Source organism: Drosophila eugracilis, unplaced genomic scaffold (genome assembly GCF_018153835.1).
Source record: "Drosophila eugracilis isolate 14026-0451.02 unplaced genomic scaffold, ASM1815383v1 contig_2152, whole genome shotgun sequence".
Lineage (NCBI taxonomy): Eukaryota > Metazoa > Arthropoda > Insecta > Diptera > Drosophilidae > Drosophila > Drosophila eugracilis.
In genome coordinates, this window is record NW_024573036.1 from 1,977,535 (window position 1) to 1,994,461 (window position 16,927).

General features: G+C 42.2%; 1 protein-coding gene across 1 annotated transcript; it reads right to left on the minus strand.

The window, feature by feature from the left end:
- Positions 1–5,275: 5,275 nt before the first annotated feature.
- Positions 5,276–6,698, minus strand: LOC108110643 (odorant receptor 24a). Its single transcript, XM_017219744.2, is given in 6 exon segments — positions 5,276–5,326; positions 5,385–5,537; positions 5,593–5,691; positions 5,753–6,125; positions 6,176–6,471; positions 6,474–6,698. Coding segments are annotated over 6 exon segments (1,197 nt in total).
- Between the last annotated feature and the right edge of the window lie 10,229 nt (positions 6,699–16,927).

Here is a 16,927-nt window from a genome sequence, read left to right on the forward strand (position 1 = left end):
CATAATTCGCTGGGGTGTTGAAAAGTCGAATTCGATTATCGGCTGTGTCTATGACAGGATATGGCGGAATCGGATAGCAAATGTCGACGGGAGGAAGCCCCAGTTTATGATATGGCGATGGATTTAGGAAAGATTTTCTCGCTTACTACATTTTATTTAGGTAACAAGAGAAATAGTTGATACCTTATTACATTCCATAGATTTGTATGTGATACTAAGCCGAACCACAATATCCCACCGACCTACGCCCAATCGGCGCTCCTTCCGCAAATTTATCATTCCCGCCCACATTTATAATACAGTAATCACCGCCTCGAGTCACAGCCATAATTATGTGGCAGCAACGAATTCAACAACTACCTGGATCCGAGCCCTGCGGCGGAAGTGAGTGAACCAGCGGCCGGAAACGGAAATGCGCAAAAGCCAGGCCAGCAATGAAAACGGCTCCCCGAGCGGCTTTTATCACAGGAAGCTGAGAGACTCAGACAAAGAGTTAACTTCGAACGTGGCTAAGAAGTTGACAGAATTCCAGAACTGAATTGACTTTGACGGTTTTTTGACGTTTTTTTAAAATGTAAAAGAAATAAAAAGATTACTCCCTCCATGTTTTTGATGCGGGCGTGGCGCTTACACGAAAGTGAAAATGCCAATGAAAAAACATTCGCATGCAAATGCAAAACATAGTCAAAGGCAACTTCCGTTCCCATTTTCCAGTCCTCCGCCCAAGCTTTCCCGACCCACCATCACGTACGAAGGAAAAGTGGAAATGGGGCGGAGAAATGGAGGCGTGCTCGCCTTCGCTTTTAATTTTAATGCGTGCAACACGCTCGCGCTTTCCAAAAATTAAACGTCGGTTTACTTGCCTCGCCCCTGCCTTGGGAAAACTTTCGCCATCCAGAGTATTCACAGTCTTTCTTTTTTGGGTTTCTTTCGCTGTTTTCTTGGTCCAAACAAATAGGCGTCGATTAGGCAAATCAACGCATTTGTATGCAGATTATGTGCTGCTGCGAGGGAAAACAGCGAGCAGCGGGCTGGGATAGGGGTGCCGAAGGAGAGTGGTAGACGGCCGCTTGTTGTCTCTAATTGCGCCTCAGTCCTTTAGGCGCTCAACTAGGCGTATGCGTGATAAAAACTGCGAGCAAAACATTTCAGACAACTCTTATGGGCAGATAAAAGGGGAACTCGATGCCGAAGAAAGTGGAATGGATTAGAAGGAAAACATTGTCTTTTCTTTTAAATAATAAAATAATTTTTAATTGCTTGATTTTTGCATAAGGAAGCTCCTACCAAAAGTTGAAAGGGGAAAACCACCATTTTTACAAAAATAAGATAGCAGACTTTCATTATCACCCTCTCCTGAACACGCTTTCGAGAATGTGCCATTGCCATATGAGTTTTAGATACCATTCTCGAAAATCTAAGATCCGACTTGTACGCAAATGAAAATAAGAACCAAGTTTGTTGCAATAACCGCGAAAATGGCTCGCACTTAAAGCGATCAACTGACACATTCACCGCAGCTTCCCGACATCAAAAGCGAAAGATTGCCAGTCCTCCCATATCCATTCGTGTCCCTATCTAGGAGACATTGTCATGTATCATTACCATTTCAATTCACTTGACTTGCCTCCCCCAACTTATTCCACTTTACGGCATCTGTAATTTTGTGATGCCGCCTCGTGTCGCGCTTTAAACAACAAGGATCTGGTGCTAATTTCGAGCGTTTCAAAATACCACACGCCTAAAATCATCCAACCCCCTGGAAGCCCCCTTAAAACACCCCTATCCAACCCTCTGTAACAACAATCAATACTGGCAACGTTTTTTGGTGTCCCTTGCCGCGTGTTGAATTTCAATGCATACTTTTAGGCCGTACATCAAAAAAATATTTGTTTGCCATTTCACATATCATACAAGGACGAGAGCGCGGGGCAGTATGTGTGTGTGCACTAAAAACAATATTTTACATTAAATGATTTCTTATACTTATGTTTTATTTTTCCTTCTTGAGCCTCATGTACTCATTTCTGTGAAATATTTTGTTTGGCCACTTATCTTTCTGATGAAAACCAATCCTACTCATTATTTCTCCAAGTGCAGAAGTGTTAGAAGGTTTGCTGTTGCTACTCTCGGAATTCTAGGACTGCAGGAATCACATGCGTTTGGCATTTGACGCCGCCGAAGGAAAAAACGCTGACGATGACGAGTTTTATGCTTTTTTCCCTTTCACAACGGCGATTTCTTCGCCTTCTCGACTGAGTGCTGCTGGTGTTTTGTTTTATACCACTTGCAAGTGGATTTATTTTGCAATGCCCCAGCGGAATTTTAATGGATCCCCCTCTCGCGATTTTTCCCTGCCCCTAGCCCCTTCCTATTTCTTTATTTTTTTGTTTTTTTTTTTGCTGCGAACGTGTCTTGTCCTCTTGTAGGGAGAAAATGGCCCAAAGACTTTGGCGCCTGCTTAAAATTTCACTCATGTGGCGATGCTGGCGCATTCCTTCATAGTCCCTATGCCTCTACCCCGGACTTTCCACCCCCTCTACCCTCTGGAAAACGCTGCGTTTGTTGGGGGTCACCATTTTACAGTTGGTCGTGTTTGTTTTTGTTAATTCGCTGACAAGCTCCTTGTTTTATGTACATTTCTCTTGGCCTGTTGGGCGAATAAAATTCGAAATTTAATTAGTCGTGTAGGTAAAAATGACATTTCAAATTATTTTGTCTCCGTTGGCAATAACAACAAGGGAGGCCCAAGAAGGAGCGCAAGGTTAAAGGTTAAAGAGGCCCAAGCTGAGCCAAAGTTTAATAATTTAATGCCATGGTAGAGCCAACCATTATGCTGAATAATTAGTTTATTATTTGTTCTAAATTAAATTGCTATCAATTTAAAAATGTTAACATAGAGAGATCCGAACGTGATACGTTTTGTAATTAAAAACAAGTTGAGTCTGGTCGCTTAATTTGTTATTAAGAACCCAAATAAATAGTGTTTTCTGTATGAACAGTCCCACTTTAAAGAGCATTTATGCATTGCAATTGAAATTCATGCGCTACTCATTTATAATTTTTATTTCTGCTGCATTATGCATGTTTGTCACATTTAATTATTCATACTCGTACATACCCATTTGCTGTGTGTGTGTGTATTAATGTATTTATAATATGGCTTACACGCTTGCCATAACCAACTATTTGGCTTCCTTAATCCGCAGTGCAAATTCTGGCCGGCAAAATAATTATTGAAGGCCAACAGAAATGTATTTGCTATGGTCCGCAGAGAAGGAGCTCGACTATTTATTTAACTTTCTCCTCTTCGGAGTAACTCTGCGGATGTGACCCCCAGTTGGTGACCTTAGCCACCCGCATTTCCATTTCCATTCCCACTCCCACTCCCACTCCCATCACACTCATCCACATGTAGTTAAGCTCACCTAAATACATTTTTGCTAGAATAAACAAGCAACCTTGGGTGTTTACCATAAAAAGTAGGTAAACTTGAGTGCAAAAATTGCGTAGCAAATGCGGATGTATGAGTTGAGTTCACCGCACACACACACACACACACAAAATGCACATAAAAATGTGAAAACGAACAACATTAACAAGCGGCAGGTTGCCTGGGTGGGTGTGGGTATGGGGAAGGACGAAGGGGTTGTGGGTGGGGATTAAACAAGTTCTGAGCTCTGACTGAATGGAAACGAAATAAAAATAACAAGCTACAAGCCAGCTAGCAATACCATGTGGAACACAAGAAACGGAGAAATGAACACAGACCCGAACCTCAAAAAAGGGAGAAGAAAGCATCAAGTGGGAGAAAGTTTCAGCCAGTGAAGAGTGAACGTACGAAATTCTCATTAATTTAACTTTAAGACAGAAACCTATATAAATTCTTCTCTCCTTTATTTATATTATCAAGTTTACAGTAAGATCATTTGTTCTTATTCTTTTCTATGTGATAGATCCTAGGGAATATCTATCCCACATTCTACACATGGAAACAAGCAGAGTTCCCAAATAAGTTATATGATATATCTGAAAAACTACAGAAAGAGGCTCAAGAAGTTACGGTCTTAATGGTAAGAGTTGTTGAAAAAGAGAAGAAAAGGGGTTCCAAACTCTGACGTCGAACACATTACAAGCAAAAGCACTTTTGACAAAGGAGGCGCCAGCGAAAATAAACAAACAAATGGCAAAAGAAACAAAGACGAGCAGACAGACATTCGGAGAGGGACGGCTAGAGGGGTGCGAACGGGAGGGCAGATAGGTCCGCTCATGTGCGTGTAAAGGATTCCAAGGACTACAACATTAAGGGGGGAGGGATGGCAGGAATTTGTGCATGAACAATGGGCGAGATAAAAAAACAGACAGAAAAATAAAACACAAAAATCAGCCGAGAAGAACCCCAAAAAACACACAACATCCACTCATTGAAGAGGCTGTCTTCAGAGGGGGAAGACGGGGGGAATCAACAACTGCGGCAAGGATATGAAGTACCCTACCCACACAGACGCAGACCGGATGTCATTAAGGTGCGCGTGTGTGTGTGCACTGGAAGAAACTATCACTCACTACCGTCAGTTAAGCTGTCTCTTAGAAATTTCATGAAATCGTGAGGTATATTCTATCGGGTATCGGGATATATATTCTTATACTTTTCTACAGATTTGATAGGTATATATCTACTTATTTATCATAATAAAAGTTTCTACAGAAGTATTTCCGTTCCCGAACACTCCGTCTGTCATTTCTCTCTGTGCACGAGGTATGGAAATGAACTGCAGTTGGAAAAGCGTGCAACTGAAAATGGCCAAGTGGAATGGCCAAGAGAAAAGTGCCAAACAGGAACGGCCAGGGAGGGGGAAGGAGGCTGAAGGGGAAGGTCGTGATGAGCAACGGCAAAGAAAGCAATTTGCAGGAGCAGCTGAAAAGCAGAAGGACACCCAAAGAAATGTTTAACAACAGTGCAGCTTTAATTCGACAACAACAATCAGGGGTCAATGGTGATGCCAAGGAAAATGAAAAGAAAACCGAAATTGTTGTAAAGGATATACGAATTAACGCACTCCCAGACAGAGAGAGTTCCGAAAAACAGGACAGAATATATGAAGCCAGGAGATGGAAATCAAGTCCAGGAAAGAATAAAGGAAATTATAAAGTAGAGTGTTCTTTATTAAAAAGCCTTTTCAAGATTTCTATAACACTATCCACCAACATGTTTGGTATTGAAAACAAAAGCCCTATTTAACACAAATTTTGTTTTTGTATTTCCAAACAGAGCTTATATAACCGACTTTGCCAAGGCAATAAGGGATCCCGTAAAGCGTAAAATCTATAAGGAAAGAACCAAAGATATATAAATTTCAATATTCATCTACTCTAAAACCCACGGAGGTCAGCGTCTCCAAAGATGGAGAGAAGAAGGGAATCTTAATTGTGAGAACTCGCTGGGCACGGGCCACCATCAGGAGAGTCATCTTCTGGACGCGGACACTGTGTCCATACCAGTGGCTGGCAAAAGTGGAGCGAGCTAGATCGGAACACTAGAGTGAACATTGAATATGGGAGGTGAACTACAATAATCGTTGAGATAAATACCGCTTCCATGATGTGAGAGCCACCCAGGCAGTAGAGAAAGATTTCTACGCCCACGGCGCAAGTATAGACCACATAAACAATGATTCCCAGGCCAGAAAACTAAGAGTGTAAAATATTACAAAAATATTAAAGTCACGATAGGTAATCCCAATGTACCAACCAATAACATATCCACCACACTGGTGCCGATAATCAAACTCGAGGTAACAAAGTGGGCCAGTGTTATTTCCACCATAACACCCGACAATCTCTCTGTTAGCTCGGCCACCTCGTTGTGCCGATCCACCAGTTTTTCCATTTCCCGAACCACCAGCGCTTCCTGTTCCGCGGTGGGAGTCTCTTCGATATTGGCAACCTCTAGTAAATCACCGACATCATCCCGCAGGCAGAGCAATAAGACAGTGAAGTACAAGCAGAAACCCAGGAAGAAGCCATCTGCCCCAACGAAACAAACCACTGTGATGTAGCCATGCCAATGCACCAATATGTAGGTGATGGGATACAAGGGCAGACTTAACAGAGGATCAGGAAATCTACAAGGATGGATTCTGTTATCCTTAGCATACATCATTCCAGAACTTACATCATTTTGAAAGGAGTCTCGTAGATCCAATCCTTCCCGTGGGCCCGTCTTAGGATATTATCCAGCAAATGCCTGACGGAGTACGAAGTACTGGTGGAGAATCCACAGCAAAGCAGCAAGAAAGTCAGGCGAGTGGCCAGAGTATAGAATCTCTTCTTATAGCCAAGCTTCCTGGGGGACCTCTGTTGCTCTGTTAGAAGTCTAACCCGCTGGATCAAGCTCTTCAGTTCATCTTGGTACCACCAAATGGCGACCATCTTAACCAGAGACAGGATGCTCGAGGCCACCGGACATAGAGGGCATCCAGGGCAGTTGCTATGTTTATCGGAATGTAGTGAATCCCGTAGTAGGCCTCTGCATAGCAGCCGTATGTCAGGATGAAGAAATTGAAAAAACTCCAAAGCTTCACTGGCAAAGTTCGCTCCTGCTCCGGATAGAAACCAATCAGCGAAAGGGCAAACTTTGGCACCATAAAATAATGCCGCTCCATCGGATGCAAAGTGGTCAGGAATCGAGGTAACATCTTTCTCTCCAAGGAGACCAAACACTTTTCAGCTCATAATCCTTCGACCCTCAGCCTTTTATACCCTTAGAATCCAGTCTCTATATATACAGCGGGCACACGAGGCACTTGAGCAGCATAATTGATGAGCTGGGCGTTGTCCTGGCCCATAGTTCGATAAGTTTTACAAATTGTTAACCCCCAATTAGGCAACGATTTTGGGAAAGGGGCGTAGGAAACTGGGCGTGCTCGTAATTAAACTTTAGTTTTCGTTAAACGATTTTTAATGACCCTTGCGATGAGTTCTATGTGCGTTTGGCAGGTACGACACATCGGCAGAGGCGTAGCCAACCAAGGGGTTAAGATGATTATCTATCTAATCATCGCAACTACTTAAGATAAAAACCATTCATTTCAAACTAGCCTATTTTCTATTAATCTTAGTATAAACATAGTATACCTATCAAGATCCCCTTCTTTCGAATATCAAACACTGCGTTTCATGTCCGAAAACCTGGTCGGTGGTCAAGCAAATTGACTCTCCATCAAAGGCTATATGGTCACCGCTGGACTGGTCTGCAATTTCAGACTTCAGCAAGTGTTGCCCGGCAACTTGCAGTTTAAATAAATATTTCATAAGCCGTCCAACTCGATGTGAGAGTGTGTGCGATGATTATGCAAACTGCAGCAATTCGGTCTTTGCGAGAAAGGCCAATAAATTAATTTAGCTAGATGGCCGACTGGCTGACTGGCTGACTTGCTGGTTGAATGGCTGAATGAAAATTTGGTTCGGCGGGAAAATAGGTCGGGGAAGGAGACGCAACTAACGATGGCGCTGAATGTTCCGCCTACCTGACGGCTACACAGAGAGAAACTTCCGTTTTCAATAAGGATATCTAACTTTTAAAGCTTCCCAGCATTCAAAGGACTTCCCATTTTTTTAATGAGAAAATTACTCTTTAGTAATAATTCCATAGAGATCCCATTTCAAAGATTTTCTCAGCGTGTAAATTCTTCTACCTGGAGAGCCCCAAGCCAATATCCAAAGCCGAAGCCGGAGCCGGAGCCATAGCCGGAGCCATAGCCGGAGAGCAAGCCGTAAACGTAGCCGGAGACGCCTCTGACGCTTCTGACCTGGCAACAGGACGGACGGAGAAATGGAGCGACGGAGCGATGGACGGACGGAGGAACTGGCTCTTTGCATAATTGATGGCTGCAGGTGTATTTGCGCTCAAATGAGGCATGCTAAACACATGCCTTTGACACTTATACACATGCCCTGGTCGAAAGCACACACACGATATCCTGCCGGGCAGCAAAACCAAAACCAAAACTAAAACCAAAGTCCTCGGTTGGCAAGGACGCAAAGGGAGCCGAACAAAAACATCGCAAAAAATATGTAAACACACGATGCGAATGTAAATATTTCATAAAAAAAAACCGTAGATGACAAACAAAGAGGTGGCACTGAAATTTAAATGGACATTGTGTTAAATAAGTTTAAAGGTTTTACTAGTTTGCCTTTATTCGGCATTACAAATTTACAAACTAATTTTACAAAGAGTTTTCATCACTTTTAACTAATTCAAGAGCTCTCATTTATGTTTTAACACCAGAAGGACAAGCATTGTAAATACTCAAAATTGATATGCACAAATCTGACATCTTGCTATGTCTTTAACTCCACCTCAAAACACTTTGAAATATAAACCCTTTCGAGCCGATTCGATACGATCTCCCACCCGGTGATAGCTTTATTCAGCTTTAAATTTTGTTTAACATCTCCGAACAATATCCCACCTAACACAAAGGCCCATGGGCCAGGACAGGACCCTCGGTCGAAAGGATCGAAAGCGTCCATTCAAATTGAAAAATTTACGTGGAAAACATGCAAATTTATGCCATAAACACAATGAGTTTAATGTGCGAGCGGGAGGAGCCCGATAAAAAGAGAACGAAAACGAGAAAGCACACCTCAACCTGTGTAAACTTATGGCCTGACAGTTTTAACCGCATTCAGGGGACGATTTGTAGGCCACACGACCAGGCCCGAAAAAAAGAGAGAAATATATAAAACAGTCCATTTTTTGTGGCAAACACACTGGCCACCTACTTTTTTTCGTGCCTGCTCTGCTCTGCTCTGACATTTTATTGACAAAATTATTGAACACGTTTTGACCGTGCCACACAAATCTAGCCACGGCGGCTATAGCAACATAATGGCCACTCCTCCATAAAGGCGCCCATTGTCGAACGCCCCAGGTCATGGGGCCGTGGCAGGGGCAGAGAGGCGTGGCTGAGTGGTATAATGGCCGCGGAGAGTTGAGGCGCCGCGCGTCGACCATTGAATTTATATGAATTTATAATTGAAAATTAAACAACTGGCAAAACAAGCTGGTTGCTAGCATGATTTTTGGATGCTCTTAAAAAAAGTTCAATTCAAGCCACCTGATAATGCTGTGCAAGAAGCATAGCCTAGAAGCTAAACTAAATTATAGTGCTTATTAAATAAATTGTATGTATATATTCCCAGAAATCAATATTAAAGAAGTCAAGTTAAACTTACTCTAAAAGATATATTTCAAATCGCTTTTAAGTTTAGTTTATATTAATCCATTAGTATGTTAACTTTCCATAAGGAAAAGTATTTTTGAATTGAAGACTAAACCTTAGTTTATTAATCAATAGAAGGCCTAGAAACTAAAAGCCCCGCCTCACTTCAGATTTAAGCAGCTGGCCATAGTTTTGGCAAAACGAGTGGCTTATTTAACTCACCCCGAAATGAGTTTGGCCCGGAAGAGTGAGCCAAGCACGTTGAGTGCAGGTCGGCCACGTTGCATTTATAATGACAAATGCATTTTTGATAAAACCCGCCGAGCGTCAAAATTCGCATATGTGTGTGTGCTTTAGCGCGTGTGTGAGTGTATTCCGGCTAATTTGTTTGCCCATAGGCAACTGAGTGTGTGTGAGTGGGGGCGTGAGGTTGTGCGAAAGCGATATGTCAATTTGGAACACACACCCACGCGACATACCTATCAAATTTATTATACAACATATCCACGCTCCCGCAGAGAAGCAGAAACCGCCCGACCACTCAGCATTTCAGAGGAGCCACCTACTGGGAGCTGCCGCCTTTTGTTCGCCGATAAACTTAATTTGAATAATAAATTACGTTGATATTTAATCAGCGTTGTCCTACGATAAAATCCAACGGGCCCCCGAGAAAAGGAGGGGCGGACGGGTCGCAGCGACTGTCGTGCAGCTGATAATGGGTAAGCCGAGGGTCCTGGCCACGAATCCTTCGCACGCACTGGCCATAAACTGCATGAAGTCATTATCGTTAAGCGGAATTTGTGTTAATCTGATAACAAAATTATGAACAATTAAGTCATTGCATGCGAATTGAAAATTTAAACTGCCGCAGTTCAACAAAAAGTGTTGTGCGATCTGAAGTGAATTCAAAGCGACATTAATGCCACACTAAGAAAAATCAGAAGTTACCAATAAAAATAGTTTTCAAATATTCCAGACTAGAGTGCATGTTTCAGATTTTACATTTATTGTTGCCCTCTTTTTGGCAGAAGACCCCAGCACTTCGCTTCTCCCAGTGAACTTTTACATGACCAAAATGAAACAGAGACATACACAAATATGAATGAATATTTGTTTAAATGTTCATGGGTGTAATAATCACAGAGCGAGGGGCCATTGCACTCGGGAAAAGCCCAGACATCGCACAATGAGAGACAAATGCAAATTAAGCCCGTAAACAATGCCGCATATTCATACGCCAGTGGCGGCGGCACAAATAAATTGGCCTAAAAATATAAAAAGGCTAAAGCCAGCGCCACAACAACAATAAAAATTGTACATTCCGCTTACATGGCAATTATGTTAAAATATTCAGGCAGAAATGCGAGCAGGTGAGACACCATGACTGCCAGATGACCTTTATGGTAGGAAACATGATCTGGATGTTGATTTTGTTATGACTTTTATGTGAGGGGAGTGGCGCTGAGTTCTGTTCCAATCAATACCATTCATATAGTAAATAATGATTACAACATTTGTATGCAATGAAGTCATAAAATATTCTAGAAATCTGTGTTTATAAACGGTAGAAACAATATTAAGAAGAGACTTTTAAGCCGACATTCTTAATGACCAAAATAACTACATGAAATATGGTATCATCAGGGAAAATAAGTTCTATTACAAAGATGATTTATATAAATACCAATCATGCTTTTAATATACCCGACTGCTGAGGACCAGAAGCCAACAGAAATTGCAGAAAACGGCAAACAAATGCGCAATAGAGTCATTAGAAGTCAAGTGCAGCCCTCAGCTGGAAAGTATGCTACGATATATATGGCTGCCTGCTCTGAATTCGTGCGGCTGTGCGACATATGTTTCGCTTGCAATTTCATTAAATAAATACAAAACAAAATGGCTACACATCCCCTGCATCCTACAGCCAGTCCCTGCAATTATGGCAGGTGCAGGCTTGTGCAGAGGGGGGTCCGGGTGTTATTTTGTGGTTTTCCGCCGGAAATGGCACACTAAACATAGGAGAAAGCGCAAAGTTGTCAGTTTCAGAACAAACAACCAAAACAGGCGAAACAAAAAATGGAAAAACCTAGAGGACCTGAAACCATTATAAACTAATGAGATTTAAATGCAAATTCTAGTTTCTAGCGCTGGTCCCGTGGGCGTGGCCACTGGCTATTTGTGTGTGTAAATGTTGTGGTAAATGACTAAATTTACATAAAAACCATTGTGCCGCAAACGGCGTGAGAAGCGGTTAACCCACCAAAACTCTCACCTGTCATGAAAATAAGGAGTATCAGTTTGACGCAGGAATCAGTTAACACAACTGATTAAAGGCCATATCTATCGCCACCCAACTGTCGGTTCGTTACTCGTTATCCACCTAAATGTTAAACAGCTTCACATGGCCTGTGACGTCACTGCCAGTGCTGCCAGTGCAGCGCCATGTGCAATGACGTCACGTTGAGGTATAAGACAAAAGTTAGGGTACCCAACAGATGAGAAATTGCAAGTAATAAATATTCTAGTTTTCTTTAATGAAATGAAATATAAATTTAATTTAATATATGAAATGCCTTAAATACACGAATTTTCCTGTTTTGTCACATTTCCGACGCTTTCGCTTTCCTCTGCTATATCACTCAAATTCATATAATTATGTATGCACTATATATATCCACGTGTTCAGCGGTAAATTCACTATATATTAAAGAAAATTCAAAACTCAGCCCACTGATCACTTTTTATATAATACTTTATATTTTTTAACACTTTTTCACACCACGAACAAGATATTAATGTTAATTAGCGGAGAGACACTTTAAGACTGAAAGCTAGACAAGTCTGGAATATTAAGCAGAGGCAAGAGAGGGTAAGCCTTTCGCAGATCTTTGTTTTGCTCCTCCTGTCCTATTTCCCCTCTCTTCGTTATCAAAGCACTTAAATCATATTAGGTAAGAGAGAATATTAACCAATAGAGAGAGAGAAAGAAAAATAGAATTATAAGTTATACCCTTTTATTAGTTCTATTATTAATTAACAAACAGGAGAGAACAAATATAGAAGATGGATATCATAACAAAGAAGTGAAATGGAAACTGTTATATTTGTTTTATAAATCTGAAAAATAGAAAAGAGAGGAGAGAGAACAAGCTTATCTTATCTTACTCTCTCTCTCTCTCTCTCTCTCTCTCTCTTTATATATTATGCCAATAACAACAACGAGTTTAATAAATATTCACCGTTAACTGCATTTATTTAAATAAACATTTCATGAACTGCTGGTACTCCACAGTCGAGAGATCCGGCAACCTGGTTTTCTGTTCCATTTAAAATATAACACTTTTAATTTTTCGGTTGGGCCTTCATTTGGTCATTGCGGTCATTTTGGCAAATGTTTGCCAACGACAAGTGGTCATTGTCATTGAGGTTAACCCTCCCCTTTTCCTTTCCCTTGCCCTTATCCTATCCCCTCTTTCCAACAAACAGCTGCTGCAAATTTAATTCGGCCAAATGAAAATTGCGAAAATTGTCGAAAGCGGCAATCAAATTTGCATGCCTGTAAATATATACTTTAAATGAAAATGGGCACTAACTCCGCCACCCCCTGTTTCTCATTCCCCTTTTTTAACCCAGCTAATTGCTTCTAATGAGCAATCTTAAAAGGATGACACACAAAATAAAAACAACTTTTTCTCGTTTGCTGCTGTTTGTCATGTGTCGGCAAAATGTTGACAATGAAAATGATTATGACTGACTGCTTGCCGGGGTGTGTGTTATGCCAAAGCTGCCCTATAGGGGTTAAGGCGGGAGCGGTGCCCAGGGTCTAGGGGGAATGAGCCTTGTCGGCTGCTGTTTGAAATGGCTGCGACGTGTAAATGTCGCTAATATGCCGAGGACACCTACAACGACGATGTGGGTGTGGAAACAACAGAGGAATGCACCGAGAAAAACTGGTTAGTAGTTAGAAGTACTTAAGATTTTAAGTTCCCATTTATGTACATACTAAAGGTAAGGAACAGCATACCTTCGAGAAATCTGTATTTAAAGTAAATGATCATATTATAGTAACCCAATATTTCTCGCAGTGCCTGGATGAGGATGTGCTACTGTACCTGTGATATGAGGAGCATTGGCCATCATGGCCAGCTGCAGGTAGGTGTTTTGGTAAGCTTTTGGCCTTGTCTAAGCCAATGTCAAAAGCCCTGCCGCTGACAGAGAATCAGCGAAACAGACAGAGGGAGAGGGACTACGGCTCGAGAAAGACAGGGCTAGGGGGAGGAACATTATGACACACATCGTTGGTCATAAGGTTAAGCTGTTTTCATCGCACTCCCACTGAATGAGGCGGCAGCTGTCGCCATCAAAGTCAAAGTGCTGCAAATTAGATTTTTATGTTAATTAAAAAGGTACGCACACATTCTAATAAGCATTTCCCAGGCACACACACGCGCGCCTGAAATCTGATTTTCCGTCTCATTTTCGGCAAATCAATTGGTTGGAAATGATCTTAATTCGCTTTCGAAAAGTCGCCAAGCGGCAGACAAATCGATGATTGAGTGAGTGCACTGAATGATTGAGCCGTAGACTGAAAGAATGAGCTGAGCTCAAGAGCAAGTCATTGCGCGGGGCGGTGTCTTACGACAGGTGAGAGGTGAAAGGTGAGCGATTAAACGACAGAGATTCCCAACAGCTTATTGAGAGATTAACCCTTGAGTGAGCGGAAAACTTTGGGGGAAAATTAATAGTTTCCTGAGAAACGAGTGGGGATATTACAACGCTTAATCACTCTGCTAGTCAGTTACTCTTTATTAAGTATACTATGTTATAGATAGTTCGATGTTATATTATTCGAGATAGAAATTTTGGATATCTTATCAAATCCAAGGCAATAGATTAAGGAATAACTGTGTATTTAATGCATAGCTTCGTAGCAAGTTGAACTTATGTAATTAAAATTCAAAATCGAGAAGGCAGCATAAATAAGCTTTACCCAAGAAGTCAGACAGACAGAGGAGAGATATATAGAGACAAATATTTCCCCACCCAAAAGCGAATCAAAGAGTTGTCAACTTGCAAGTCAAACATCCCCGTAAGCCAAAGCCACTTGTAAAGTCAAAGTCATTCAAAATATATGCATACTTCATTTCATAAATTACGCTGGCATTAAAAGCGAGGATAGACATTACCGCCCCAGCAGCCCGGCAACCACTTACCCACCCATTACCAGTCCGAAACGAACTTCTCAAAGCAATTGATGCGCAACATAAATCTTCGAGCATGTGAAGAGTGTTCCTCCAGTTCCACAAAGTCAGCCTGAAGAGTGGGCAGGGAAATGCCTGGGAGTTTCGGATTTCAGGAGGAGCAGGAAAAGCGGGAGAAGACGGAAAAGCGGGGGAGGACCTATCAGTCGCTGCTATTTATCATTTAGGTACTCCTGCCGGTTAGTCATTTTTTCTGCGGCATCTTCCGTTCGGTGTGAGTTATTGCAATTCTGCAACAATTTTTCTTTCGAGTGCCGTTGGCCACTTCAAGACTTTCATATCAAGTTCAGTTTGGCGAGAAAAGGATTTGAAAGCGGAACGACGGCAGGTGGTTCATCTATACTTTCCCCTGCACTGAAATGAAAAATGGCTACCGTTAGTACGTAAATTCGGGAGCCATGGGTTCAGTCTTAATCAATTTCGATACTAAGGTAAAATACTTTTGATTCGGAATCGAAATATTTATAATTTGAAATATTCATTTATTATCTAATATATACTTTTTCCAGTAGCCTAAGTTAAGCAGATTTACTTACCGTGTACCCATCACATCTCCTCACGGCTGTTTTGTGATTTTAATGCCGATTGACAAGGAGTAGGAGCTAGGGAAAGGGCCCAAGGAACGGAAACTGAGACTGAAGACTGGTTAAGTCAGTGTCAGGCTGTGTTATCCTCGCTGTCCGTCCATCTGCTCGTCCCGGACGGGCAGTGTCTTGGTAATGGACTTGGTACTTTGCAACTTGCCCATTCAAAATGTGTGTGTAAGAAGTTTAAATCGCATCCAGCGGCTGGGGCAGAAGGGCCGAGTGGTATGAAGGAGCCGAAGGACTGCGATGCTCACACTTGAATAAATACCGGGACGAGCCGGATGACGATGGCGATGCTGTCATTGCAATTGCAAATAAATAAGAAAGCCGGGCGCAAGGATGCCGAGGAATCCAGCAAGATGGGCGACAAAGTTGCCCAGAAGCACAAGTGGGAGGTAGGGAGCTTAAGTTGCTTGTAATAAAATTGCTGCGAGGACTTGAGAAAAGTGCAAAAATGAAGTGCACAGATGCTTATCAACTCGGTCTCTGCCCCTGCCCCTTTCCCGCCCCCATTTCCTTGCTTTTCTCCAACTGCAATCTCTGCTTTTCCTCAGTCAAGTTGCAGATACTTTTGCTATGATTTAACCGACACCTTTCTGGGGAAAAGTCGAGGAGGAAAGGCGTGAGGCATCCAGCTGGAGCCTGTGTGGGTGTCAAAAAATGAGAAATACCTTCGGTCCGAAGGCAAGGCTACACGGTGAGAAATCTCTACTGCAAATATTAGAAAGTTTGTGGGAATCAGAGACAAAATCGCTGCCAATTAAACAAGGCTTCAAGTTTTCTCACAGTGCTTTCATCTGCTTTCATTTCGGGTAAAAAGAAATGCTAAGTAGTCTGTCCGTAAGTCGGATGGCCAGGATAGGAAAGAAGATGAGGGGTTTTCCAAAAGCAACAGGGAGGGGGCGTGTCAAAGCTCATTACTTGTTGTCATGTTGCGATTACGTTGGCAAAGCTTACGTTACGTAAATGTAATTCATAGCCATGTGGGATGCGAGGGGTTCGAGTATATACTCAAGGACTTCCCGGCAATCGCACAGAGAAAGAGAGAGATACAGAAGCACAGGTACAAGGGCATACAGCTATCCAGCAACTTCGGTGCCATTATGAAGTGTCTGCTCCTGTTCCAAGCATCTCCCATCCCGTGTCCTGTGATGTATGGCTGTCATTTCACACATGCGAGGAGCCGGGGAGAGATTGTCTGACTGATTGTGTATGGGTCTGGATCTGAACCGGCGTACTACGGTCCTGTCTGTGTGATAAGCCTTTGCTAACTAGCTGCCTGCTCACAGATTTGTAGCAGTTACTAAAAGTTCACTTACGGCAAGAAGTCTCAGCTAGGATAAGAGCGGTAAAAACCAAGGCGGGATGTGCAGTGGGCAGATGGAAAGAAAACAGCAGTCAATCCATAAGGCAGCCAACTGGCTGGCGCTAATGTGACTTTCCCTCAACGAGCACGTTTGTAATTTCTGTTAGCCATTTGTTAATGGAAACTATTCTTCCCCACCCCCTAACCCACCCTTAATTTGTTCGCCAATAAGTGTGCTACACAGGGTGGGGTCCTTTTCCATTTCCACAATTATCGGTTAATTAAAATGAGCTCGCAAACGGAAATAGAAAGAAAAGTTTTACATTCGGTTTTGATGCCCAGCAAAATGGAGTTTGATCGAATGCGTGTTAAGAAGTATCTGGTTGCAGTGTAGAAAAATAAAGTAATATTGTTTATATACGAGAAATTTTGAATTTTAAAAAGGGAATTCGTGTTCATGTTGTTAAGAATTTTCACCATGGAGGCCTCGATCTGATCACAAGCTCTGAGCTGATATCCCCTCGACAGTTACCTCCATGGCTT